At 54.0% G+C, this 15,105-nt stretch overlaps 2 protein-coding genes across 2 annotated transcripts; one reads left to right on the top strand and one right to left on the bottom strand.

Moving 5' to 3' along the window:
* Positions 1 to 1,515: 1,515 nt before the first annotated feature.
* PPP1R15A (protein phosphatase 1 regulatory subunit 15A) lies at positions 1,516 to 5,115 on the top strand. The gene is made up of 3 exons (XM_044256934.1): positions 1,516 to 1,739; positions 2,441 to 4,288; positions 4,687 to 5,115. The coding sequence occupies exons 2-3, from the start codon at positions 2,450 to 2,452 to the stop codon at positions 5,032 to 5,034; spliced, it is 2,187 nt and encodes a 728-aa protein (XP_044112869.1). The 5' UTR covers positions 1,516 to 1,739; positions 2,441 to 2,449; the 3' UTR covers positions 5,035 to 5,115.
* A 1,835-nt stretch (positions 5,116 to 6,950) lies between these two features.
* On the bottom strand, positions 6,951 to 14,263 carry TULP2 (TUB like protein 2). Its single transcript, XM_044260110.1, has 13 exons — positions 14,232 to 14,263; positions 13,826 to 13,877; positions 13,266 to 13,392; positions 12,460 to 12,657; positions 12,327 to 12,373; positions 12,141 to 12,282; positions 10,607 to 10,728; positions 9,656 to 9,964; positions 8,605 to 8,717; positions 7,976 to 8,090; positions 7,792 to 7,890; positions 7,381 to 7,552; positions 6,951 to 7,095 (listed from the first exon to the last, which is right to left on the bottom strand). Exons 1-13 carry the CDS (start codon positions 14,261 to 14,263, stop codon positions 6,962 to 6,964), a joined length of 1,662 nt encoding a protein of 553 aa, XP_044116045.1. The 3' UTR covers positions 6,951 to 6,961.
* Between the last annotated feature and the right edge of the window lie 842 nt (positions 14,264 to 15,105).

The raw sequence follows: 15,105 nt of genomic DNA, 5'->3' as shown, positions 1-15,105 counted from the left end.
GCCCCTCCTGGCCTCCCCCCCAACTTCCAAGCCTGACCCCTGGTTCAGCTGCCCCCACCGCCCAGGGGAGGGGCGGGGGGGGGGCTGCCTCCTGGGTCCCTGCTGGACTGGGATTCTTGTTTGAAGAGGAGGAGCTGGGCCCCGACAACTCTGGGGTCCAGGTCACTGGCACACTGAGGGAGGTAGCTGGGATCCTGGAACTAAAGGGGGCTCAGACTTCTGGGTCCCTGACAAGCTGTGAGCCTGGAGTCAGGACTCCTGAGTGGTTAGTGGAGCCGGGCAGCTAGAAATGTGTTTCTGAGCCAATGGGTCCAGGTTTTCCAAGGAAGAGGGAGTGACCCTGAATTCCTGGATTATGACTAGGGCAGAGTCAGGAAGCCATGGTCAAACATCTACCTGGGATCCAGGTGAGAATTGTGTTCTGGACTGAGGATGTCCCCGTGTTCTGGACTGAGGATGTCCCCGTCCGGAGGGAGACACGGTCCCTGGGCATATCCCGAGGAGCAAAATCATGGTAAAGGGGATGGGCCAGGGAATTGGGAGTGTGTCCCTGGGCCTGGTAAGGTTCAGTGGATTCTGCCCAGGCAGGATTTCAATTTGTGTATGAGCTTGCATTTTTTTTTTCTTTTTTAAAAGATATTTATTTATTTATTCATTTGACAGAGAGAGAGCGAGCGAGCGAGCGCACAAGCCGGGGAACAACAGAGGGAGAGGGAGACGCAGGCTCTCTGCTAAGCAGGGAGCCTGACACAGGGCTCGATTCCAGGACCCCGGGATCATGACGTGGGCCAAAGCAGACACTCAGCCAACTGAGCCTCCCAGGCGCCCCTGTGTATGAGCTTTTGTCTGCGTCTCAAGTGGGTGAAACTTGTGCTTGAGACCAGGAAGGGGAGTCTGAGTTTTTGGTTTCCAGTGCACTCACCCAATATTTGTTGAGCACCTACTATGTGCTGGGCACTGAGGGAAAAAAAATTAGTGAGCAAAGCTAAGTGCCTGCCTTCAGGGTGCTTACATTCTTGTTCTCCTTTGCAATTCATCTAGACTCTGCTGTGGCCACTTCTTCGGGCACATGGCATTCCCAAGCCTCAGTTTCTCATCCGTGAAAATGGAATGTGAAAAAACAATGCTCTGCCCCACCAGGAAGGAAGCGGACCGGTAGTGACGGTGGGAGACTCTAGGCTGTGGCCTGCTTTTTTTTTTTTTTGGCCTGCTTTTTAAATCCGGGCGGGAAGCCGGTTTCCACCCGGAAAGGAGCTTGGAGAGCGCCCAGGCGGCTGAGGCCGTGCCCGCGTTTGATTGACAAGCTCGCTTATTTCGGGGCGTGGCCGCGTTCGGAAACGCCGCGGTGTCGTCACACAAAACCCCCCCGAATCTCCGCGAGAATTCCGACCTCACTTTCCACTTTCCTCCCCCACCACCCCACCCCACGCCCCGACGCCTTCGTTTCGAAACCCCCCCTCCCCTAGTGACGTCATCACGTGCGGCCGCGTTGGCCTATAAAAGCTGTGCGGCCCGCGTCAGTTCCCAACCTCAATGTGGATCACACCCACCTACGACTGGAGCCCCGTATCCTTTCGTTGCGACAGTGCTTGCCCCCGCAGGTGATAACCTGAGACCCCGAGCCCGGCACCGGAGGGCGAGATGAACGCGCTGGCCTCCCGAGTCGTCCAGATCTGCGATCGCTGGTGGCAACCCGAGCCGGCCCTCCTGCCCCCAGGGTGAGGCGCAGCCCCGAGTCGGTGAGTGAGGGATCCGAACGCCTGGTACCGCCCCCCCACCGGCAGTTGGGGGCTGGGGATCAGACTCCTGGTCAGTGAGGAGGGAGTTTACATTTCTGGGTACCGAGACAGAGGGTTTGAGGCCGGGACTTCCGGGGTCCTGAGGAGCGAGGGCCTGGGAGCCCAGACTCCTGTGTCTGGGGTGAGATGGGACAAGGACGCACTCCAGGGAGAAGGAAGGAGAAGAAATTGGGAGCCTGGAGGCCTGAGCCTGGCGAGAGGAGGGTTCTGGAAGCCAGACTCATGAGTCCCCGGTGGAATGGATGGAACCCTGCGGAGGTCTTAACTTTTGAGTCTCAGAGGGAGGAGAGTGATGAGGGCCTGATCTGTTGATCCTCAGGAGGATGAGAGAGCCAGGGACTAGGACCTTGTCCCCAAGGGGACCAAGTAGAGGACCTGTATTCTCAGTTCTGGGGACTGGGACTTCTGGGTCTGAGAGAAGAGGCTGGGGTCTGGCTCAGACTCCTGGGTATGGAGAGAAGAGAGGTGGGAACCACTGGGCCTCTGCTGGAGATGGGAGTGGCAGGGATCAGCAAGGAATGTGGGACAGGAATCTCTTGTTGCTATTTGTGTTACTATTTCCGTTGCTGTGACTCACAGTCATCCCTTGATGCTCTCCCCTACGTGACTTCTAAACTCTATTTCCTTTTGTTTATTTCCAGCCCAGACAGATGGCCCCAGGCCAAGTGCCCCATCATTGTGCCTCCTGGAGGGAAACCTACCCCTTTTTCCTCTTGTGCCCACTGATGGGCCTTCTCAGCAGGGCCTGGAGCCACCTGAGGGGCCCAGGACCCCCAGAACCCTGGCTGTTGGAAGCAGTAACCGAAGCTGATCAGGGAGAAGCTGGCCTGGGGGTAGAAACCAAGACATTTCCGGCCACCTGCCATGCCCCCTGGGTCAGGCACTTTCAAGGGGAAACTGGAGACAGTGGAGCAGCTGAGGAGGAGGGAGAAGCATTCTGGGAGGCCTGCCATGATTTAAAAGCCAACCGTTCTCCTCTTAAAGCCTGGGAACTTTCAGAAGTTGATGACGAAGAATATGCTGGGGACCAAGCAGCCAGTGTCCCTAAAGAGCAAGGAGGTGAATTTAGAAATGGCCAGCCTGCTCCCCTGTCCCCCAGCCTTCTAAGAACCCTGCAAGAACCTCGTGGAGAGGAGCCATCTGTGGAAGGAGGAGCTGCTGAAAATGAAATGATCACGTTCTTCTCTTTTCCTCCATCACTCTGGGAGTGTGGTACAGGGGAGGAGGAGGAGGAAGAAGCTGTACACAAAGAAGCTGCCAGAACACCTACTGCCCCTTTATCTCCGGGATCCAAGCCCAAAGCTCAGGTGTACTGTGCTGGAGAAGAAGGGGTTCAAGCCACAGAGGAAGAAAGAACAGAGAACAGAGAAGTCAGAAAGAGCTGTGTTTCCCCCTCATCTTCAGGCTTTCACCCTGGGGCCTGGGAGTGGTGTTTGGGAGAGGACACAGAGGAAGAAGATGAGGACAGTGATACAGGACCAACTGAGGAGGAGGGAGAAGCTGAGGATCCCTGTTCCATCTCATCCACAAGTGCCCTCACGAGGGCTTGGGTGTATCGACCAGGAGAGGACACAGAGGAGGAAGATGAAGACACTGATACAGGACCAGCTGAGGAGAAGGGCGAAGCTGAGGGTCCCTCTTCCATCCCATCCACAAGTGCCCTCGTGAGGGCCTGGGTGTATCGACCAGGAGACGACACAGAGGAAGAAGATGAGGACAGTGATACAGGACCAGCTGAGGAGGAGGAGGAAGCTGAGGGTCCTTCTTCCATCCCAGCCACAAGTGCCCTCGTGAGGGCCTGGGTGTATCGACCAGGAGAGGACACAGAGGAAGAAGATGAGGACAGTGATACGGAACCAGCTGAGGAGGAGGAAGATGATGAGGGTCCCTCTTCCATCCCACCCACAAGTGCCCTCGTGAGGGCCTGGGTGTATCGACCAGGAGAGGACACAGAGGAAGATGATGAGGACAGTGATACAGGACCAGCTGAGGAGGAGGAGGAAGCTGAGGGTCCTTCTTCCATCCCATCCACAAGTGCCCTCGTGAGGGCCTGGGTGTATCGACCAGGAGAGGACACAGAGGAAGAAGATGAGGACAGTGATACAGGACCAGCCAAGGAGGAGGGAGAAGCTGAGGCCACAGATACCTTCTCAAGGGCCTGGGTATATCGACCAGGAGAGGACACAGAGCAGGAAGAGGATTCAGAAGCAGCTCACTCTGAGCCAAGTCCCTCCCTTCAAGCTCAGAGCACCCTCCACAGGGGCTGGACATATCGGCCTAGGGAGGAGGACATGGGGGCAGGGGCAGTTGCTGAGGAGCGGGGAGAAGCTGAGCCCTGCCCCTTCCGAGTGGCCATCTATTTACCTGGAGAGAAGCTACCACCTCCGTGGGCTCGTCCTCAGCTGCCCCTCCGACTGCGGAGGCGACTCAAGCCCACAGAAACCCCCACCCGGCATCCAGACCCTGAGACGTCCCTACAGTCTCGAAAGGTGGGTACTGAGGGCTCAGTTTATCGAGTCTTAGGGAGGAGCTGGAACTCCTGGGCCTGGGGAGGGGGGTGCAGGAGGGCTGGATGCCTCAAATTCTGGGTCCCCCGCGTGTTGCAGAGGGTTGCGTGTGAACTCTTGTTGGGAGGGCTGCATTCACTGTAATGCAATCCTTTGCAAGAGGCTGGGGCCCCATGGGAAGGGGGAGCAGCTATGGCTCAGGTCAGCTCCTGGAAACAGCCTCCACCTGCAGAGAGTCACGTGGAGAATCCCGTGGGCTCCTGATGAGTGAGTGACTCAGACAACAAGCATTTTTGCGTCACTCATTTTTGTTTGGGTTCTCTCTCTCTCCCCCTCCCCCACGCCCCCTGCAACACACGTCTGTGCTGCTCCGTCTCCAGGTTCGCTTCTCTGAGAAGGTCTCTGTCCATCTCCTGGCTGTCTGGGCAGGACCAGCCCAGGCCGCCCGCCGGGGACCCTGGGAGCAGCTCGCCCGGGATCGCAGTCGCTTCGCCCGGCGGATTGCCCAGGCCCAGGAGCAGCTGGGCCCCTGTCTCACCCCTGCCGCCCAGGCCAGGGCCTGGGCCCGCTGCGGGAATCCTACTTCCCTTCTGGCTGCCACACCTGCTGTCCCCCAGATCTCACCACTGTCCTCCATCCAGGCCACACCCTTGAGTCAAGTTGGGGCATCTCCCCCCACTCCTGTGTCCCCGTCTCCTTGCCTGGACCTCAGTGGGAGGTGTGGCTAAGATCACGAAGTTCTGTGTTTCTATTATTTATTTTTGTGTGTCATTTTATAATAAGAAATAAAACTTGCTGATTTATAACAAGCAATGTCACCGTCACTGTGTGTACTAACCTGACAATAATCCACTACCCTGGGGATAAAGGCTTGTACCTCAATAGAGGACAAACTCTTATTTCCCATCATCCCTCAGATTTGCCTCTTCTTGTCTTAAGCTTCTTTTGAGCTAAGGGTTGGTGGGTCTTTTTTCTTTTCTTTTACTTATTTATATATTTGGGAGAGAGAGCGAATGAGAAGGGAGGTCAGGGAGAAGCAGACTCCCTATGGAGCTGGGAGCCTGATGTGGGACTCGATCCCAGGATTCTGGGATCATGACCTGAGCCGAAGGCAGAGCCTTAACCCACTGACCCACCCAGGCGCCCCAAGATTTTATTTTTTAAGATTTATTTTATTATTTAAGATTTTATTTATCTATTTGATAGAGATATAGTGAAAGAAAGTACAAGCAGGGGAGTAGCAGCCAGAAGGAGAAGCAAGCTCCCCACTGACCAGGCAGCCCGATGTGGGGCTCAAATCCAGGACCTTGGGACCATGACCTGAGCTGAAGGCAGTCACTTAACCAACTGAGCCACCCAGGTGCCCCAGGTCTTTTTCTCCTTTGGTATAGGCCTAAATTTTATTAAACTTGCGACAGTTATCTCCCCAAGGGGGCTGGGGGCTGGAATCCCTGATCTGTAGAAAAGAGTTCAATTCCAGTTTTCTGTGCCTCTCTTGAATATACTCGTCCTCCCGCTGGCCTTTAACTGCTGGCTGCTTGAGGATTTCAGCGGTCCAATTTCACCTTCTTAAAAGCCCTGTTCCATACTCTTCTTACCTATACGACTTGACTAACAATAGCACATGCCTTATAGGACTGTAAGACCCCCAAAGGAGTTCATATTTATTTATTTGCATTTTTTTTAAGATTTTATTTATTTATTTATTTATTTATTTATTTTTAAGATTTTATTTATTTATTTGACAGAGAGAAATCACAAGTAGATGGAGAGGCAGGCAGAGAGGGAGAGGGAAGCAGGCTCCCTGCTGAGCAGAGAGCCCGATGCGGGACTCGATCCCAGGACCCTGAGATCATGACCTGAGCCGAAGGCAGCGGCTTAACCCACTGAGCCACCCAGGCGCCCCTTTATTTGCGTTTTTAATAGGTTTTATTTTTAAGTAACCCCCACACCCAGCGTGAGGCTTGAACTCACAACCCTGAGATCAAGATTCCCACCGTCCACCAACTGAGCCATCCAGGCATCCCAAGTTCATATTCAAAACAATGTTCGCCAAATAATGTTAGGTAAGTGTAGCTAATATTGTAATCATTCTCTCTCACCCATGCATGTCTTCAATGACCCATCCAAGTTCATGTCTCCAACTCAGAAGTCTTTTCTGTCGCTCAAATACCTTGCCCCTCTCCAGTGGTTCCCCAGGCTCTGGCCACACTAGTCTCCTTTCATTTTCCCAAACCGATTGAGCCCCCTTTTCACCTTATGACCTTTGTATGAGCTGTGCCTACTCCCTGATGTTCCCACCCCTGACCCCTCTGGCCCTAGTTCCTTGTGGTTTTTCAGATGTGGTGTGAAAATCACTTTTTTTTATAGATACCTTGATGTAACCCAGCTGAATTGTGCCTCCACGTGCTTTTCTCCTTTGTGGCAAAGGAGCATTTTGATTTTGTGTTGTTGTTTAAGGCCCATCTCCCATGACTGTGACTCCGGTGAAAGCAGGTGTCGCTGAAAAGCCCACTCCCCAGAGCACAGGACTGGGCACGCAGGCAGAGTAGGATGTGTTGGTTATGAGTAAGGTGGTGCAAAAGGAGGCTCGCGGGGGCCCTTCCTCCAAATGAACAGGCACAGAAGCTGGTGAGGGCATGACATTTCATTGCATTACTCACATGCTAGCTTGCCACCGAAACTGGACAAGCAGATGGCAAAGGCTTGGAGTGGGCAAAGTGGGAAGCGGAAATCCATGGTGAACGTGTCTGGGGCCACGCGGCCGAACTGGAGCACCAGGTAGTCGGCTGAGGAGGGAGTCAGGAACTAAGGAAACCTAGCCCCCACTCCTCAACTTCCTTCCGCGGGTCTCTGAAGTTCGAGATTACCACTTCCCAGAGGCTCGTCGACGCTCCCACTAAGTCCAGAACCCCTGAGGGCTGTTTAAACTACAGTTCCCAAGAGGTTTTGCAATAACGCAGACTCGGCCCTGCCTAGAAAAAAGCTCAAGGGCTGATGGGGGAAGTAGTTCTGTCCGCTCATCCCTCGCCCTTCCAGCCCTGGCCCAGGTAAACCGGTTCCTAGGAGCTCACGGTCATCCGGATGCACGATCTGGAAGTTCTTGACCGAGGCCCGAGTGACTCGGCCGTGAAAATTGAGTACGTAGGAGCCGCTCTCGTTGCTCCACGACGGGGCTTTGTTTTGCAGCAGGACCAGCCCCTGACGGGCCCCGCATTGGAGGCGACTCAGTAGCGACTCCTGTTCCTAGAAGATGAAGCAGGGGGCGTGGTTAAGCTACAACCACTGAACTTTTTTTCTTGGGATGCAGATTTTGCGTCCCTAATCTCTCTTCCTTGAGAAACACGGAAATCTGACAGACTCCCTCTGGCTTCACATAGGACCACCTGCAAGCCATGGGCCCCCTTCTCCCTTAGGACCTAGGGCAGATCTCCCAGGCCTTCCTCCCCGACTGACCCAGAAATTCCCAACCTTAACCAACTCACGTTTTGAGGTTGGACACGGATTCTCTGGTTCTGGGCATTGATTTCTGGAATGATCACAGTCATTTTCCGGGGCCCTCGGAATCCCAAGACGTTGGTTTCCTGAAGGTATTATGCTCCCGTTGGCCTGGCTCTTTCTCCCTCCCCACCGTCCTGCTTCATTGTCTCTTGTCTCCCAGACACTTACATAACACACAGCCCCCAGCTCCTCTCTGATCCGAGTGGTCTCCGGGAAGAAATTCTTCCTTTCAGGATTTACCCCATTGTCAAAGATGGTGAACTTGGTGCCCAAGACATTAGATCTGCCCCAGGAGGAGAGTGGTCAGGGTAAAAATAATTACTGTTTTGCTGTATATTAAATGCTTTCCCATATCGTGTCATCAACTCTTCCCATTAACCCTCTAGTTGGCACTTGGGTTCCGTGTTCCATGCATCTACAGTCCCAGCCCCTTCTGTTTCTTTGATGAGCCATGATTTTTAGTCTCCTGCCTTTTAGGCGCCTTCTTCCCCCTAAAATACAAGAATACGCACACCACAGCCCTGGCCTATGGGAATTAGGAGTCCCACCCTCTTGCCACTCAGTAAGTCAAACGTCTTAAACGTCAACCTCTGCTCCAAATCCCTTAGTTTTCTTATTTCCACCCATGCTGGGGCTACCACCTAAGATATACACAGCCCATCAATCCTTACGATGAAAGGTCCTAGAACAGGTGGAACTTGTGCCTGGTGGCCCAATTGTCTTCTCTCCCCCAACCCTCCTGGCACCCCCCAGCCCTCCTGCCACCTGTTTCTCACACATATCAGGGCTCTGCCCACCTGACTTTGCCCACAAAGTTGTCCCCATCCCGAGACAGGTCTGTGGGGTCCAGGGAAATGAGGTAATTTGAGGTTTTGCTTCTTTTTCTCTTGCGCCCAGCCAGGAGGAAGTGCTGTGGGTAGGAAGCATGGCCCATCAGAATCAGTTTCTAGTATCTGGCTAGGGTTAGGGATCCAAGATAAAAACAAAAACAAACAAAAAAAACCAACCAAACAAAAAAAACCCAAAAAAAAAAACACAAAACACCGTGTCCCCAAGGCAGAGGAGAGGGTAATAGAGCAAAAAGTATCTCGAGCCTTGCTCTGGTTCTCTCTGAAGGAAGTCATCAGCTGGGTCCTGAAGGGGAGCTTCACATCTTAATATCCCCCTCATTCCTTCGGCCATTGGGTCCTGGGTCAGAGCTGAGCCCTGGCAGCCTTGAGCCTAACTGTGGCAGGCTGGGTGGCTTTGGAGACTAGGAAGGAGCCTCCAGCGGGACTTTGGTAGGCATTTGATCAGGCAAAAGCAGGTCTAGCACTACTGAGTAGGGGGAAACCCTCCCTTTGGAAGACTGCCTTGAGGAGAGACCGCCAAGCCCCTGCGGAGGTGGAAGCTGGCAGTTGAGAGGGGCGTGGTTTGGTTCTAGACTAGGCAATCCGCGAGGGGAGGGGCTTGGTTCCTAGGGGGTGGGACTTATCCCAGGATTGGTGGGGGGGCTGATGATTAGAAGGTTCAGCGAGAGGCCGAATTTGGACAAACACAGTAGAGCCAACACTTCAGGAGGGTGTGTAAGGGGTAAGGTTTTAGACCCTCAGACGGCGTGGCCTGACTTTGAGAAAGGTGGGCCCAGCCTCAAGTGGACGAGGCTGTTACGGGCTTGGTTAGGGCCTATGCTACCGCGAGAGCAGCCTAGTTCGAAGAACGGCAGGATTTGGCGTTGGAGTTCAAAAGTCCTTGCTCAGTGTCATCACTGAGCAAGACCTGGATTCGTGGAAGTCTTGACCTCGCTCAGAAAGGGGCGGGACTTGCTCATGGGAGGTGGGGTTTGCTGGAGAGGAGGCCAGACCGCACCTTCCGGCCTTCGGCGGCCTCCAGGTAGAGAGTGTAGAAAGGGAACATGCCCTTGTCTACGCCGCGCTTGTCGCGGCTGATGCAACACTGCATTGTGCGGCCGCGCACCGCCGGCCGCAGCACATAAGCTTCCATGTCCTCTCCCAGACGAGGGCCTGGCGCGCGGAGAGGCGCGCGGGGCGAGCTGCCCACATCACTGCTTCCCGCGCCGACCTCGCCTTCCGGGGTCTCGGACACCTCTTCGGCTGCCGGTGGGGACGTCCTCACTCTGGACTCCGACTCCTCTTTCTTCTCTTCCAGGTCTTCGCCCTAGTCCATGCGCCAAATTAAAACTGAGGCATGGTTGAGACCCGCCTCCACCGCAGGCTTACCAACTGCTGATTGGCCATGCCGGCGCAGGGTTACGCCCTCTCCCAACCATGTTTTCTGACTATTGGTCAAACGTCTTAGCTACGTGCTGATTGGCCAGCACCTTCAAGGGGCCCACCCAGTCAAGCCTTCATCATCTGTTCATTGGTCACCACTAATAGCGACCCTCTGGAGCCACGCCCGCCCCATCTACCCATTGGGAGAATCTCTTCGACAGCACTGTCTGTTCCGTTAAAACCAGTGTTGTTTCGGTTCAGATAACATCTAACATGGCCCAGATCTCAGCAGCTGAAACTGTCTTACTCACTCAGCGTGAGTGCCAACTGGCCCTTTACTATCACTGATTCACCCCCTCCAAAGCTCGCTGCCTTTCGGTGGGCTGGATTTTGATGTATGCCTACATCAATATAAATCCTCCAGATTGACTTCATAAACGGTGCACACCCAGAGACACTGGTAGCCCAATCATAACAGGTTCCACCCACCAGCAAAAAGGGCCTCTGATTGGGCTTCAGACCCACCCTCTCTCGAGTCCGAGGCTAGCCCTCCACTTAAATCCTGATTGGCTGTGCCACCTCCTACCTTGTTGGAGGCCAAGTTTCCGCGTCCCAGGTCAGCATCCATGCCTGGGTTTGGTTGTGGACTGGGGGCCTCGTATTCATTTCCAACATCCTGGGGTTCACTCTCTTCCTCCGCACTGGCCCCTAAGGGGTGGAAAAGGCCAGAAAAAAAGACTGATTCAGGGCACCTGGGTCCCAGGAGTTTAGGACCAGGTCACCAGTGCTGCTGGAAAAGGCCAGATATCCTGGGTTCCTGGCCTCTCCATATTACTCATGCCAGATCCTCCAGCTCCCCCATGTGCACGGTGTCTACACTGGCTGAGAAGTCTCTCCCCTGGGTCTAAGGTCAGGGGTGGGGTTAGAGTCCTCCCTTTACCTTGTCCCAAAGAGCGCATCCGAGAGATGGGCAACTAAAATGGGAGGGAGGAACGGGGTTTGGGGTGATAATCAAGGACCCTGTTATTGAATCGCTGGTCATGTCATGAAAATAGAAGCAATTGTCATACAAGAAATAACAGTAACGAAGTACTAATGATGCTACAACATAGAGGGACATTAAAAACATGCTAATGAAAAGCAGCCAATCATGAAAGATCATATACTATGTTATTCTATTTCAAAGAAATGTCCAAACTGAGAGGGGGATGGGGTAACTGGTTGATAGGCATTAAAGAGGACACATGATGTGATGAGTACTGGGTGTTATACACAACTGATGAATTATTGAACTCTACATCTGAAACTAATAATGTATCATATATTGGCCAATTGAGCTTAAATTTTGAAAAAAAAATAAATGAAGTGTCCAGAATAGGCAAATCTAAAGAGACAGTACATTAGTGGTTGCCTAGGGCTGGGAGAAGTGAGGTGTGGAGAGGAGGGTGTTGTGGGGGGGGATGGCATCACTGCTAAAAGGTACAGGGTTTCCTTTGGGATAATGATAATGTTCTAAATCTGATTGTGGTGATGATGGTTGCTCGTCTCTGTAAATATACCAGAAACCATGGAATTGTAAGCTTGAAATGAGTAAATTGTATGGTATGAGAAATATATTTCTTTTCTTTTTTTTTTTTAAAGATTTTATTTATTTATTTGACAGAGCGAGATCACAAGCAGGCAGAGAGGCAGGCAGAGAGAGAGGAGGAAGCAGGCTCCCCGCTGAGCAGAGAGCCCGATGCGGGCCTCGATCCCAGGACCCTGAGATCATGACCCGAGCCGAAGGCAGCGGCTCAAACCACTGAGCCACCCAGGCGCCCCGAGAAATATATTTCAATAAAACTGTTACAAGAGGGGTGCCTGGATGGCTCAGTCGTTAAGCGGCTGCCTTCAACTCAGGTCATTGTCGCGGGGTCCTGGGATCAAGCCCAGCATTGGGCTCCCTGCTCAGTGGGAAGCCTGCTTTTCCCTCTCCCTCTCCCCCTGCTTGTGTTCCCTCCCTCACTGTGTGCCTCTCTGTGTGTATCAAATAAATAAAATCTTTAAAAAACAAAACTGTTACAAGAAAGGGGGCCATATGGACCAGGGGACCGGATTCCACCCAGTGTCCCCGAAATTACCAGGTCGTTGGTGGGCTGGCCAACCCCTGCGTCGAGTCCCTGGAGGCTCTTTATAAGGAGGTGGAGAAGCGGGGACATCCTCCACGGAAACTTCCTCCACCTCTGGATCGGAATTGTCTGGCAGCCAGGAGAAGGAAAGGGACTAGAGATCAGGATTTCAGGAGGTTGGGGAGGTGGGAAAGGGGCCTGGAGATTGAGATTCCTGAGTGTTGGAGAAGTAGTAGTTTCAGGATCTGGATTCCTTGGTGTGAGGGATGGCAGGGCCTCTGGGGGCCTGGACTCCTGGTTTCTTTGGAGAACAAGGATTGAGATTCCAGACTCCTGGATTCTGGTGAGAGTGTAGTTCTAAGGTACAGGCGGCCCAAGGATTCGAGATTACCTCCTCCTGTCGGCGATGCCAGTGGGCCACGCTCACCGCTGCCATCTCCGCCGCAGCTCACGATGCCCAGGGCACTGTGGACACCAGAGCGCAGGTGTGCCTCTGGCACGTTTTCCTGGAGGAAAGGGTTCCCAAGGCCTAGGAGAAGGTGCAGCGAGGCCCATTAACACGATGTACAAATTCCAGTCCTCTGCAAAGATCCGCGCTCTCAGTGACTCCCTGCGTCCTGGGGTTTGACCGCCCAAACCCCGGAGACCCATGCAGAACGCAAAGTCCATCCTAAGGCTCAAGCAAGCACATCCCTGCGGCTAACTCCGTGCCTGCACAATCGCACACGCAGCTCTCGGTCTCTCTGGGACCGGTCTTGAAGATCCAGGCCTGGGCCCCCACCCGCCCCCGGGGCTTTGTTAATTCCAGCCTTCACTCTCCGGACTGAGTCTCCGCCTTTCTGCCTTTTCCAGGGCGGGCGCCTCCCCCGCCCCCGCCTGGACACCGTCCCCTGCCGGACACCGCCGCAGCCCTCGCGCCCCACCCTCTAGTTCCACCGGGCTCCGCCCCCGCGCTCTCCTTGCTCTGCCCCTGAGCTCTCCCGGGTCCTGCTCCCCGGTGCCCAAGGGCCGGGTACTGGTCTCATCAGGACTCCGCTTGGATCCTCCCCTTTCGGCCCTTGGGGGCCCGGTCCCAAACTCCCGCAGACCCCTCCCTCTGGGACTAGGCTCCTGCCCGACACTAGAACTTTTCCTCACTGCTGTCACCCGCGAGGCGCTCCTCCCGTCGCCATGGTCGCCGGGGCCACAGGGAAGCGTCGGGATTGGCCTGAACCATGAGGGGCTCTTGGCGCTTCCGCCGCTGCTTCTTCTCAAAGAGCCGTCTCTACGGAGTGAAAAACGGGGGTGTGGGGGCCAGGAACCGAACGGGAAGATGGGGCGAAGAAGGGCCTGGGGTAAGGGGAGGCATGCCTGGAGGGGAGTCCTGGAGTCCAGGCTCTCAGTCCCTCATCTCCTATTTCCTTGGATCCAGGAGTCCTGGCACCCCGTCAGGTCCCCCAGGACCTAGAAATCCTGCCCTCCAAAATCCTTGTTCCTTAGAAACGTTGCATTCTCATCACCAAGGTCTGTTTCTTTAGGATCCCCAACTCCTATTTTCTCATTTCCCAGTTGCAGACTTGAGGCTTGGAGAGAGCCAAGGAGGGCCAGGAGTCCCAGAACAAAGTCCTGGGGTGGTGCCCCTTGAAGCTTTGGAAGACCCACGGGTGGGGGTGAGGGATGGGGGGATTGGGGGGTGTCAGTACTCCTTGGCATAGTACCTGCTGTTCCAGCTTCTGCAGCCTCATGGCGATGAGCTCATCCCCCAGCACCCTGAGAGAGGTGCAGGGTCATAGTGACAACAAGCAGGGCACCCCCACTGCCCCAAAGCCCCCCCCCCCGTCCCTTTCTTCTTGCCCAACTTTGGTTTCTGAGCACTCGTGAGGTCACAGAAGGAGCAGAACCTCAGTCTGCCCCACCAGTTCTGAAACTCTTTTTTTTTTCAGCACTGGCCTGTCTAGAATGCAGGATGCAGGAGTCCAGGCCCCCAGCCCCTTACTGTGAGGCTGACAATGCTGAACTTGCACACATGGCCATAAAGCCATGAAGTGAGTGTAGGCATAATCAAACCTTAAGCCCCTCCCGCACCCCCGTTTCCATCCTTGCCCATCCTGTTGCCCCACTCACTCTTTCTTCCATGTGTCATTCTCCTGAGACATTCTGGAGAAACAAGAATGAAGAATCAGGACACAGACCCAAGATCCCAGTGGACTCCACCCTCCAACACCTGATCTTAAGCTTTAAAATTTTCTCCTGGACCCGAGCAGCCGGAATTCTAGCACCTCCTCCATCAGGGATCCAGCCGCCTGTTTCCAGCTTTCATGACTTTGATGGGCGCAGGAATCCAGTTCTCTCTCCCTCCAAATAGCTAACTCTCCTTTATGCAGGCATGGGAACTTAGGACTCTTGGCCCCAAACACTCGACCCCTGTTGACCCAGGTGGCCAGCACCCACCTGACTGGGATCAGGCAGCTCCTCTCCTCGTGCCTGTGGAGGCTTTTCACACTCACACTTTGGTACCTTGCCTCTCTGACCAATTTCTAAATATACCTAACCCTCTCTTTAGCTGGGGACTTAATCTCTGGGTCTCTGGGAATTAAGCACGCAAAGAAAGAGGGCTCAGAGGGAGGGGGGTAATTCCCACTGGGACCTGCCCTTATCCCCTCCCTCCTGGCCCCCCACACTCCACTTCCAACAAAGCAATGACCCTTGACCTCCACTGCAGCTAGGCAATCCTGCTCCAGGGTTCTGAAATGGAAGGGCGTGGAAGGTGTTCCTTAAAGGGACCCAAGAGAGCTGGCATCTCTGGGTCGCTCTACTACACACGTGTGTGTGTGCGTGCGCATACAACATGTGCATGTGTATATATGCACACACGTATGTGTACATACGTATGTCTATACGCATATATACATGTATATGTATATCCATGTGTGTATATGGGGTATACATATATGTCTTATAGTAGATGTACATGGCTTTTACTAGATATATCTATCTA

This window comes from Neovison vison, chromosome 7, assembly GCF_020171115.1.
Source record: "Neovison vison isolate M4711 chromosome 7, ASM_NN_V1, whole genome shotgun sequence".
Classification (NCBI taxonomy): domain Eukaryota; kingdom Metazoa; phylum Chordata; class Mammalia; order Carnivora; family Mustelidae; genus Neogale; species Neogale vison.
The sequence above is the reverse complement of the archived record's forward strand: the minus strand, read 5'-3'. Positions and strand labels throughout refer to the sequence as shown.

Coding starts and splice junctions, on each gene's coding strand:
- PPP1R15A (XM_044256934.1), top strand. CDS start 2,450: ATGGCCCCAGGCCAAGTGCCCCATCATTGTGCCTCCTGGAGGGAAACC. Junction 4,289..4,686: donor CGTCCCTACAGTCTCGAAAG/GTGGGTACTGAG, acceptor CTCCGTCTCCAG/GTTCGCTTCTCTGAGAAGGT.
- TULP2 (XM_044260110.1), bottom strand. CDS start 14,263: ATGTCTCAGGAGAATGACACATGGAAGAAAGA. Junction 10,729..12,140: donor GCCAGCCCACCAACGACCTG/GTAATTTCGGGG, acceptor TCCACCCCTTAG/GGGCCAGTGCGGAGGAAGAG. Junction 9,965..10,606: donor GAAACTTGGCCTCCAACAAG/GTAGGAGGTGGC, acceptor CGCATGGACTAG/GGCGAAGACCTGGAAGAGAA.